This window comes from Amblyomma americanum, chromosome 1, assembly GCF_052857255.1.
Source record: "Amblyomma americanum isolate KBUSLIRL-KWMA chromosome 1, ASM5285725v1, whole genome shotgun sequence".
Lineage (NCBI taxonomy): Eukaryota > Metazoa > Arthropoda > Arachnida > Ixodida > Ixodidae > Amblyomma > Amblyomma americanum.
Window position 1 is genome coordinate 122,605,676 of NC_135497.1, and position 12,617 is coordinate 122,618,292.

The 12,617-nt window shown below is 49.6% G+C and overlaps 2 protein-coding genes across 5 annotated transcripts in view; one reads left to right on the top strand and one right to left on the bottom strand.

The window, feature by feature from the left end:
* LOC144113574 (peptide methionine sulfoxide reductase-like) overlaps nucleotides 1–6,186 on the bottom strand; it is a 28,712-nt gene extending 22,526 nt beyond the window's left edge. Inside the window, exon 1 of one of the 3 annotated variants that reach the window (XM_077646727.1) lies at nucleotides 6,087–6,186. Coding sequence is in view for 2 of the 3 variants with exons in the window: in XM_077646725.1 (XP_077502851.1) it covers nucleotides 3,048–3,131 (84 nt within the window). In the remaining variant the exon portion in view is untranslated. Of the gene's footprint in view, nucleotides 1–3,047; nucleotides 3,336–6,086 lie in introns of those variants that run through there. The other 2 variants (XM_077646725.1, XM_077646726.1) reach the window with 2 other exon arrangements.
* Nucleotides 1–12,617, top strand: part of LOC144113575 (protein FAM210B, mitochondrial-like) — a 48,982-nt gene that overhangs the window by 7,475 nt on the left and 28,890 nt on the right. The window lies entirely within an intron of this gene.

Sequence of the window (12,617 nt, forward strand, 5' to 3'; positions counted from 1 at the left end):
AATAAGGGTAGACATAAACTTAGTTATAGTTCGTGCTCACTGCGCGTGTACAGTAATCGCAGGCATGTGATGAGCTTTGAAGTGGAAAGACACATTAAAAAAAAAAATGGGACAAGTCCAGCTTTTCACTTTGCGTGCACTCAAGATGCCCCGGAATCGATGGGGGTTAGAGTCAGACGTGCACTATGCTACAAATATGGAAAGTTGGACCTCGGGTATTTGTGGTGTACGCGGAATCCAGGTTGCAAAAGAAATGACAGAACTCCTGAGGCGTAACGTATGGAGACTGCTTTCTTCCGCAGTCCTGGCTTCAGTTATTACGTGGCGTACGCGAAGCGGAACGTAAACAAGCTGCGAAATAAACAGATGCCTTCATTTGAACACCAGACATGCGAGAAATGCGCCATTGCAGTTTCCTCGTTCCGTGTATCAGCTGCACGAGTGCCTCTCAGTAGCCGATCCGCGGCGCATCCTTTTCGGCTTTCTTCGTTTTTGAGTGTCCACGCCAGTATCATTTTTTTCCCCGTCTGTAACTCCAGTCTGGTACTTCAAAATTATTTTTAAGATTAAAGATCACATTTCTGGTCACTGAATCTCCCAAATTCGCGCATACAAAGGGGCCGAGCAAACGTGCATGTAATGCTGCAGCTTTATTCAGACAGAAAAGGTATAAAGAAGGTCCGTTTAAGAGGCTGACAAAAAGGAACAGACAAGTACCAGTCCCCTTTCATATCAACTTCATACCACGACATAACTTGCTCCTTACCCTTTTTAAATTTGATTAAGTACTCTGGTTGCCTTGTCTTCATAAAATCAGTGAAAAGTCTATCTCGTCCCTTGATTCGTTTTAAAAGTATGTTGTCAACCCATGGTTTCCGGCATTTCTTGCTTCGTGCAGTCTCTTTTAAAGAAAAAAAACTTTGTAATAAATTTATTTGCTTATGGCAGCAAAACAGTTGAACGCCTCAACAGGATCCGTCAAGTTGTATATCTCGGACCAGTTCGTTTCGCTTACCAATGCTTCAAAATCAGCAATCGTGTCCTTATATACCACTCTATACTATAATCGTGTGTCATGTTTGTGTTCTCGACATATTTTTGTTCCAGGTGCAAAAAACACGAAAATCGTCATATGACCATTTCAGATATCAAGCCGACCGATTCTAAAGTAACCTTTAGCGTCATGAAGCCCAAATCAAGCAAGCAAGCTTTCAAATGCATTTGTCACCGTAATCAGAGCATTCATCACATTTTCGTAGCCAGAGGAAAAGAATATAGATCCAAAAACGCTTGCGTGGTGCGTTATAAAGAAAGCGGATTAATATTTTCTGTACATTAATATAGCCCTAGCACCTGTAACATGGAAGCATGCAGGTAGCAGGCTATTCAGAGACAGTATGTACTTTTTTTTTTCTTCTATGTGATCAGTGACACCAGTGGGTGGTGCGCTAGTGAGTTGAATATGCGGTATATGTGTCTTGAAAGCTTGTGAGTGCTATATATAGTTTCGAAATGACGCTGTAATACGCCACTTTAATTAAGGCTGCGATTTGGGCAAGTTGGTAGCGATTCGTAGCTTAAACAACAAAGAGATACAGTACGAAACAAGGAGCCCTCAGTACAGCGCTGGCTCACAACTCTCTTTTTCATTATTTGGAGAAACGCCACTTATATAGCCTGCTTATTCTAACTAGCAAATCACTAAAGCACAAAGAAAAAGACAACTCATCACGCACATGAACCCGAAAAAGCATTCTTCCCCTTGGTACATGCGCATGAGTGGTGTTACATGGATTTGCCGGATAAATAGTTAACAGCGCGTGAGCACTGTATGCGCCTTCGTCATTTTCATCTACCTGGTTGCGCCTTCCTCTTTCACCTGCGCGTACTGGGTTGTTCTCTAGGGGCGCGTCTCTGGCAGCGGGTTGGAATAAACCTGGTCCGTGAAATCTTGCCTTACAATATCTTTATCACAGGGTGTTACTGGTTTATGAGGGTTTACCGTCCCAAAGCGACTCAGGCTATCAGGGGCTCCGGAAATTTCTGCCACCTGGGGTTTCTTAACGTGCACTGACATCGCACAGCACACGGGCCTCTAAGATTTCGCCTCCATCGAAATTCGACCGCCGCGGCCGGGATCGAACCCACGTCTTTCGGGTTAGCAGCCGAGCGCCATAACAACGGAGCCACCGTGGCGGCTATCACAGAGTGTTACTGACGAATTACTTATTCAAGCGTCTTTGTTGCTCTGGATATTTATAAAATTTCACGTATTAGCTGGTCTTTATGCATGCCGAGAACGACAGTGTTAGAAAATTGAGGAGTGCGATCACCTTTTCTGCAATTAACAGCAAAATAAGACAATGAATAACTGAGACGGGAATAATTATGCCGAATAACAAAAAAGCCACTTGCGAGTCAGCGCTTGTACAGCGCGCTCTTTGTTTCATCCAGTGTCTCTGCGCTGTTTAAGCATTCGATACGCAACTTTTTCTGGACGCATACCCGAGCAAACGCGTATACATATATAACCCGTACTGCCTTATTCTCTTACTGCCTTTCGCGCTGTCTGCTAAAATGAACTAGCTTGATGCGCCTAGCTTAATTTAACGCAGATGGCAGACACAGAGCTATTGTAGAACGTATAAAAGAGATAGATGAGCGCATATGGGCACTCTATCGCTACAGTGTTGGCTCCGTAGAGAGCGCGCTGACATCACCAACGACGCCGCTAAAAAGAGCAAGGACGCACGGTAGAAGCCGTTTGCCTTTGACAATGTGTGGCGAGGAATATCATGGGCGCAGATATCAAGAATGTTCGACTGCGTTAGTCGATACCCTGTAACACGTGGGAAGACATATGGCTTCTGTCGCAGGGAATCAACGAGTCCGGTGCAAGATGCTAGGAACACAGGCTGGCCTTCGTGCCAGCAACCTGCCCCGAGGGTAAAACTTGACACAACCGCAAGTGACGGTGCGTAACAGTGCTGCCACGCAAGTACGCACGTCGCGGGCCCAAGATCTGCTTGGGGGAGGCGGCCACTTACGGAGGTGCGGAAGTTGATGATTCGGTCGTACCACTTGCACGTGCTCATGTAGAGCTCCGTGGCTAGGGCCGCCAGCAACCCCATCGCTCCTGGCGGTAGGCTCGTCTCTGATGTCTCGCTGCTAAACTTCTGTCGCACGTCGCCGCCGCTGCCGTCGCTGCAACCGCTCGACCGACTGTGCCAGCTCCCTTCGACTTGCGCGACCACTTCTATTGTGTTGCTCCGCACCAGCCGTGCAGTGCGCGCGCGCGCACCGATGCGTTTGACCTTGTCGAGCTCGTCAAAACGAACCGCGCAGCCAGCGTTCACGCATGGGTCTCATGCGGGAAAGGGGTTGCTGTTAGAGTGCGCGAGGGCAGCTGGCGCTGTGCCGTAATTTTCGCTGGCAGTCGGCTTGCTCAGCGTGCCACTGCCCGGAAAATTTCGTCGTTCGCTCCAAAGGGAAGCTGCCTATCACGAGCTTCTAGAGGCGCAGGCATCTGCCCGTACACTTGCCTTTGCAAATACTCAAGAGACGTCCTAACAAGGTAATCTTATTTCTCTTAGAGTACAGTGCCGTTTATGACGGTTCGCAAGAGGGACACTGAAGCATGTGTTGCATTGCGTGCGATGCCGCCCCGAAAGAGTATTTTTCGTAACTCGCAACAAGAGCGGAGAAATTGAAGGTCTACAACTTTGATGAGATATTCGTGGTGGCATACTCTACCTGTCATATCATGATGACTACAGCCACGCTCAAGGGATGTGTTCAGGGCCCCTTTATGTAACTACAAACAACAGTCTGCACTCAACAAGAATGCGGGAAACACGACGGACGGTCAAGGAATAAATTTAATGTTCAGGGAAACATTACTTTTTTTTCCTCCAATGCAACCACTAGCACGCGCGCGTCGTACAGTAAAACTAGCTTTCTACCGCCATTTGTGAGACTCGTGCAGCCCGCATGTCTTTACCAGTAAAAATTCTTACAAAGCGTGCGCGCGCTCCATTGCAAGGGTCCTACAGCATTTCTTTCTGGCTTCCATACCACGACACCATGAAAGGCGGCTCAGTCACACTCACACTCACGGCCACTCGCACTCAAATCCACTCACACTCACACTCATGTCCACTCACACTCACAACCACTCACACTCGCACTCATGACCACTCACTCTCACTCGAAACCGCTCACTCACACTCACGTTCACGTTCATTCACTGTTTCCTTGTTTGCTGAAAACGGAGGGGATGAGAGATTTACTGACGCGGACGACTGCGCTCGTGGCTTCCTTGGCACAGCCTTGGTCGCACCGAAGTGGTGGTGAGCCGCGCCAGGGTCTGTTGAGCTCTTTATTCAATTTTCACAGTTTCGATGCTCTAAGGAGAAGGTAACTTATCACGCATCCACCATGTCCCGAACGAATGTTACGCACGTTATGCTCCAGCGCTTGCTGCTGAGACGATGAGTGCCTGTTTAGCTTCAACCAAGATGCTTAGACACGTTTTTCAACGGTCGGTATCTAAGTAACAATAATGGTTTTGCTTGACATTGGTAGTGGACGGTGTCTAAGTACCAATATTGGGTTTGTCCTGACAGTGACGTGCCCGTGAGTCTACATGAACACATTGGAGGGCTGTTTCACTCCATTCCCTGTCGAAACTTGGCTTCACTCCAGCAATATAATGTTCCACATTTCATTTCGGGAGGGATAGGTACACCCTCAAAAGTCTTCCAGAAGCAGCCTGACTCCCGTCCTTTTGAAACGCCAACCCGCACCCCAACTTGCAAATGAGTGGTTGACTTCAACACGCCACCTCGCCAAGCTTTCGCACTGCCGTATTTTTTGGCATCACCTGGAATTCATAATCTTGGATATAACTACCCATATTTGGGCAAACTGCACTTTTTTCGTGCTCTAGCTTCTCGGCGGACATATCACAACTGCCCCTTTCTTTCGACCCCTCGTGACTATGACATTTGGCTGCTGAGCCAAAGGACGCGGGATTGAATCCAGGGCACGGCAGCTTCTATTGCAGCGATGTGCAAAAGGCACCCATTTGCTGTGCGATGTCAGCGCACGTAAAGGAACCCCAGGCGGACTAATTCTTCCGGAGCCCCGCGCTACGGCGTCTCTTAGCTCACGGGTAGCTGCCGTCCATTAAAGCCCACATGTACCAGCATACCATACCGGACACATTTTATGTCGTCCAGAAGCCGCCCCGTCATTTTTCCTAATTTTTCCTATTAAAAAAAAAACAGCCGCCTAATGAGCAGTCAAGTCCAGCAATACCGGACGAAAATACTGAAAATTCCGAAATTGTAGCATACTTTTACGTTAATATTAAAGGTAGTGGTCCATTCTTCTGATATGATAGCAAATCTTTCTCTTAAAGTGTTTCCATCGGTCGCATCTAACAGTTAAGAAGTTAAGACTCTCATAAAAAACGAATGGGGAAAGCTTTTGGCGATAGCAAAAGCGTTAATAGAAAAAAAAAATTCAAGACTGCCGTCGGGTGATCTGTAGATATATTGATTGTTATAGTGAAATCTTACATTACATGAAAAAATTGCGTTCATAAATGGTTTTCCGCTCAAAGATGCTTTTGTTCAGAATCGCTGGGTGTGACAGCTTAACTTTTGCGCGATCCTTCCTAGTGCGGGGCATCCGCGACACTTTCTCGCTTAATTTCAGTTTGCTTAAAGCTCGATCATCGCCTTCTGGGCCAAGCATTTCGTCCAAATGAGAGATGCCCGAGAAAGTGAATGCACAGCCTGGTAATTTTTCGTGTGCGCTGAACCATGCTTCGTACGTGCGCTTAAAAACGCGGTGTCCTTTGCTGGGCACCTACAGCTGACGGCAGACGGCTTCCGTAACGACCTGTAGAACCGGTAATGATTTCCCATATTTAAGTGAAAAGACAAAACTACCCGGTAAGCATGAGCTCCAGGAACAAACCTTATTCCACGGTGCTCACACGTTCGCATTTGACAGGGAGGAAGCGTTATTTCAAATTAACCGCAACGCGTTCTGAGAAACGAAAAAAGACAAGTGCGTACTTGCGCTCATCGTGACGTTCGGGTCTGTCTTCCTCGTCGTAGGAATACGCGGCGTAGGTTGTCTGCTCTTCGTTGTTCTTTCTGCCAAGAGAACTCCCGCGCTATTTTTTTTTCTTGTCTGCGCACTCTGGAGATTTAAAATTAAACGCGATGCCTATAGTACGAAGATGGAAACAACTCTGTTGCAGGTCGTCTTATCGTCTCGCGTAAGTGGGAGTATCATTCATGGCTTGCTTAACCGGAAGTCAGATTACTGAGCGAAAAATAATTACCAGATAAGAGATGGCGTTCAATTAGGAAGTTGCAGAGCTCCAAAGAAGAAGAAATGCCAGTTCGCGACAATATTGAATTATTTCGTATTTGGAGAGAACGGAAGTGAATACATATGGCAGTCAAGTGTTTTCAGGCTTGCGCTGTAAAAAAAAAACACCTTCAAGGGTGCTGTTATGCGCTCATAACTCCCACTATTACACCTAACAAAAGTGGCGTAAGGTTGACTGAAACACCCGAACAATGGATGTTGCAGTTACCGTTGCAGCATGAAGCACTGTCGATTGTTTTGAATGTGCTGGTTTGGAGGTGTTTGTCTGTGCGCAGTGCAAAAATTTGCACCCTCAAGGGCGTAGCACTAATGAGAACACCCTTTCCACGCCCTTAATTTTTCTTGTTTTCTTGGAAAAGGGCGCGTTAAGCACGCCGACACCGTTAATGCGCCCATGGATGCCTTAAATGTGCATGGGTGCCAGGGTGCTCTCAGCCTTTATGAACAACTTTGTAGTTGTTCGTCAAGTGCATTTTTTTAATATGATGTGACTTATTAGGGTTTCGCATTAAATGACAGTTGCAGGTTTGGGGCGCCCAGGTATGACTACGATTTGCTTCTCCCATAATTTGCAAATTCAATTAATTTGAGCTCAAATTCTAAGCACCACTGACTCCAAATGAGGGCTCGATGAAATGGCATGTATAAATGCGGAGGAAGTATATATGCGCGTCATAGTGGAGTGGGTGTAGGGCGCGCGGCTGTGGTGTTGTTGAATTTTGTTACTTGAGTAGTGTGATGACCCCCATAATGCGCAGGTCCACACGGGACGGAGAGGCAAAGAGACACCGTATGGCTCAGTTTAAACAAACAGGTATATTCAATAATTACACATGATTAAGATTATACATCAGAGGCTGGGGCGTCCGAGCTTACGTGCCGACGACTTCATGGGGGCGATGGAGTGGCTCCGGAGTTGGGCTCGAGCGGTTGCTGGCAGAAGCTGCACGCCGTCGGGCTTCGGCGCTGAAGGCCCTCTTCGCGAACGATGTCGTCCTGAACGTGTATGCAGTAGAATTTCAATAGTCGTCCGTTTCTTCGAGGATGGTTCACAAACCCTTCCTCTAGTGTCGTTCGGCTTGGAAGATGAACAGGAGGCGAGCTTGTAGATGATGACAGCAGAGCATATTTTTACAACATACATATACAGAGAGTTAAACTGGAAAAAGCAGAACTGAATTTACAAAAGAACAAACTTTGCACTACTTTACTCATCGACCGGGCAGGTTAGTGCCTAAGTAGCATCACATTACATGCTAAGCATGGAGCCCCAGCTCAGACTGGACTGCATCCGTTTACATGCGCTTTTAAGCACTTGATTAACAAAGGACTAAGGGCGGTCATTTTCAGTGGCTCGCCCAAAGCATCAATTCTCCAATCAAAAATAACATGCGAGATGGGGACAACGCCTTGGGTTGGGCTTAGCCTCGAACCCAGAGTCTTGTTAACAACACAAACTAAATAAACAAAAACGCCGCAACTCTCTCTCAAGTGAGAGTATCCACAGGCTCTCCCTTCGGAGCTAATCCTTGCCCCATGCATGCATACCGCCACCCACCATCGGTCCGCGTCGCCCGTCAGCAACAGAGGAGGGGGCGAAAGGGCCCACGATGCTGCCGGGCTACCGACGGCGGGACACAGCTAATAAGCATGAAGGGGTTCGTCTGTCGCTCCGGGAAACCAGATTAAGGGTCGCCCCTGTCTTCCCACATTCTTGGCGAGTCTTGCCTGTCCGCCATGACAGGTGTCCGTCACGGCCCTCCTGGGAATGCGCTTTTGTTCACGAGGCACGGCGGGAAGCTGTGGGTGCCTTCCCGGCGATAGCCCACGTCGAAAGGGGGGGGGGGGAGGGGGTCCGTGCGTCAAGCGACAATTTTCGTTCCCCGTATGTACTCGGGGGCTCTCGGTTTCCGCGTGTGCCGGCGTCCTGCTTTCTGCGAAGGTATGCAGCTGGAAAAGAGGGGCGGCCTTAAGCCCCAACTCGATGCACACACAAGGAATGTACCTCGTAGCACACAAGGAATGTCACACTCGCTCACCCTCCAGAAGAATGTTCTCCGAACATTTGAGTCCCTGCAGCTCCCCTTGTCTTTCTGAATCGCCTCGCACAGTGCGTCCGACAAAACACTTTTCGCTGCACTCAACACCACTGCACAACACCATATGCCTCCGCTGTCATAACTGGCGTCTCCAGGGGCAGCACTGATCTTCTTTTACAGATAAACATGAAACTCAGCACCCAAGCCTCTCCTTTCTAGTCCAAACTGGACGAAATAAATTTACCACAGTTATAAAGGAGCTCCCACTTCTAGCACGATCACGGCACAGACAAAAATATAGATAACGAAAGGAAGTAGGGCAGGTTCTGCATGCGCTCCGCATGCTCTCCTGTGAAGGTGTTACTTAATGACAGAAAGGTTTAACTACCAACTCCGATAACTTAACACATAAGCACATAGCAATGTTATGAGCTGTGGCATTACACAATTCTAACCAGTTCAAAACTCCGCTCTGTTTCAAAGCTCCGCTCCGACTTAGCTTTCCGATTTCGCAGCGGATATCGGCCTTCATGAGTCATACTAAGTAAGTCTGTGCCCCTTTGTCTGCTTTGGGACTCGCGAGGGCTCGTGGCAGGAGCCTCTCCTGGCGTTATCTGCGCGGCAACCTCGCGCGCTTCTTCTTCTAGCAATGCATGAAGTAAATCCGGTGGCATTCTGGCCGTCACCTCTGGCGCCTGCCGAACAAATGCAGGAGAGGGCGTTTCTTGCGAACTATCTGCGCGCTCCGCTTCACTTCTGTCCCCATCAAAATCCGCGCTTTCCCTTTCCTCATTTCGTGAATACTGAACCGGTGCCGACTTGAGGCGATTTGCGTGTATCCTTATCAAGCGCCGGTTCACGTCTCGGACTCTGAAGTTTACCGGAGAAAGCTTCTCGACAACCTCGCACGGTCCTCTCCACTTCGTCTGGAACTTACGAGCTAGCCCAATCTGCCTTTGGCAGTTTTCAATGTACACGCTGTCCCCCACATTAAACGGCGCGTCTCTAGCACTGCGATCGTGCACCTCCTTCCTGCGCTTCGCCGCTTTCTTTAAGGCCTCCTTTGCGATGTCCCTCGCCACTTGCAAGCGCGATTCTAGCTCCACCTTATAGTCGTCCAGTGAAGCGTATGGGACACGACGGGGGCCCTCTGGCACTTCACTAGGCTGGTCCTTGTCTCGGCCGTAGAGAAGAAAGAATGGCGATTCGCCCGTGCTCTCGTGTGCTGCGGAATTGTAGGCAAACATTGCATACGGGAGCCACAAGTCCCAGTCCCGCTGGTCGCGCGAAACAAAATGCGACAGGAACCCGGCCACGGTTTGGTTCAGTCGCTCCACCGCGCCGTTGCAAGCCGGATGGTACGGTGTTGTCTGCTTCTTAGCGATCTTAAGCAGCTCGCAAACTCTCCTCATTAGCTGCGACACGAAGTTCGTTCCCCGATCTGTCAAGAGTTGCCTCGGGGGTCCATGTCAGAGCACGATCTGTTCGACAAATGCTCTTGCAACCGTGTCTGCCTTCTGATCTGGGAGTGCTACCGCTTCCGCGTATTTTGAAAGGTGATCGACAAATACTAAAATGTACTTGTTTCCGGAAGTGGTCGTGGGCAATGGGCCCATTATGTCCATACCTGTCCGCTCGAAGGGAGCCGAAACCTCAGAGAACGGCTGAATTGGAGCTGGTCTTCGTCCCTTGGGTGTTTTTCTTTCGAGACAGGAATGACACTTCGCACAGTAGTCTCTAACATCCTGTCGCATGCCACTCCAAAAGTACAAACGCTCCACACGCCTGCGTGTCTTCGCTACGCCAAAATGACCGGCGCATGGCGCATCGTGAAACGCGCGAAGAACCCTTTCTGTCCACGACCGAGGTATGACGACTCTCTCCCAAGCGGTTTTCTCTAATCTCCCTTTCCTGGTTGGCCTCGTGCGCCGACACAGGGTGCCGTCTTTGTCAATGAAATAACCTAGCTGTTCGGGGTGAGACGGTGCGCCCTCTAAGCTTTCGATTATTCGCTTCAGGTCAGGATCTTTGCACTGCTCTGTGCGTAATTCGGCGGGGTCGACTACGGGGACAAACTCATCTATAGCTGCCACGGCAGCTGTGCGGCTGAGTGCATCAGCATTCAGATGTGTCTTTCCTGACTTGTGCTCAACTTCAAAGCAGTATTCCTGCAGGTGTAGATTCCATCTAGCGAGTCGCGAGCTAGGGTCCCTGACACTCATCACCCATTTCAGAGGATGGCAGTCTGTGACTAGCTTGAATTTGCGGCCGTAAAGGTAGCATCTGAAGTGCTTTACTGCCCAGACAACGGCGAGGCACTCCCTTTCCGTAGCTCCGTACTTTTGCTCTGTGGGGCTCAGCTGTCGGCTAGCAAAAGCAACGGGATGTTCTTTGCCCTCGATAACCTGAGATAGCACGGCACCAACTGCGAACTTTGACGCATCTGTGGCCATAACGAAGGGCAAACTAAAATCCGGGTGGCGCAACAGCGGTGCACTCATTAGCTTCCTTTTCAGGGCCCCAAAAGCATTCTCCGCGTTTTCGTCCCAGCGAAAGGCGACATTTTTGGCTGTTAAGGCGGTGAGCGGCTTAGCGAGCTTGGCGAACTCCTCTATGTGCCTTCGGTAGTAACCGATCAGGCCGAGAAACTGCCGGACCTGGCGGACGCTAGTCGGGGATGGAAAATCCGAGACACACCTTAGTTTCTCAGGGTCCGGTCGCACGCCGTCAGCTGAAACAACGTGCCCGAGGTATTTCACCTCGTTTTTGAGTAATTGGCACTTAGAGGGCTTCAGCTTGAGACCCTCTGCTCTTAGTCGCACCAAAACCTGCTCAATATCGCGCAAATGGTTATCCAAACTGTCACTGTATATGATAATGTCATCCATATACACGAAGCACAGCCTCCCCAGAAGACCTGCCAGGATAACATCAGCGGTTCTCTGCCAGACAGCAGGGCTGTTGGCCAGACCCATCGGCATTCTTTTCCATTCATAGTGCCCTGAGGGCGTGTTGAATGCCGTTTTCTCGGCATCTGCCGGATCCATTGCTATCTGCCAGAATCCCGCCGCCATGTCCACTACCGTGAAGTACCTGGCAGAGCCCAGCTGAGAAAGCGTCTCCTGTATATTGGGGATGGGGTATGGATCGATGCGAGTTACGGCATTTAGTTTGCGGTAGTCCACTACCAATCGATACGAGCCATCTGGCTTTTCCACCAATAGTGCTGGTGCTCCCCAGGGTGACTTTGAGTGTTTGACAATGCCGCGATCAATCAGGTCCTGCACCTGCCGCTCCATCTCCTCACGTTGGGAGTAAGGAATCCTGTACGCACGCTGGTAAACGGGCGATGAAGTGCCGGTTTCTATCCTGTGCTTTATAACGCCACAGCAGCCCAAATCCAGGTTGGACGCGGCGAATACCTCCGAGTAGTCGTTCAGCAAACCAGCCAGAGCCTCCCTCTCCCTGGATTTTACGTGAGAAAGATCGAACGACACCTTTGGAGCAGCCGAAGGACTAGCATGCTCTACAGTTGCGAGTACCGTATCGGTGGGCTCACGTTGCTCTATCGCAGAGGTGAAGAAAGCCAATGTTTTGTTCTTGGGAAGGCTCAGTGGCTGCTGGCTACAGTTAACCACCCGTAGGGGCACTCTGTGGGCGTCATTAACTGTCACGAGGCACGCGGCTGCCTTCAGGCCATTGCTGAGAGAGTCGACCGGCTCAAGCACTCCCACGGCGCCGCTCTCTACATCTGAAGGCACAAACGCGTACAAAATGTGCTCCGACCAAGGAAGGACGACCGCCTCCTCGACCAGCCGGACGGCAACCCGCGAATATACCTTCTCCAATGATCCCACTGTTTGACGGGTGTCAATATCGGTAATGCGAATCTCAGCCCCTCTCCTGTTCAAAAACGGAACTTTTGAGCCGCCCGCATTAACCTCTTCCTCAGAGAATGAGACTACTACCTTCCCTTTTCTCAAAAAATCCTGCCCTAATATACCTGACACTCCGTTTGGCAGAGACACCGTGTCCGGGCATACGTAGCAGGGGTGCTCCAATGCAATTCCGCCGAGAGAGAAGTGTAACCGGTAGAGTCCACTTATGCCAAGAGGATCCCCCGTTATGCCTACAAATTTGGTTGCCATACCACCCGACGCTTCCAACACC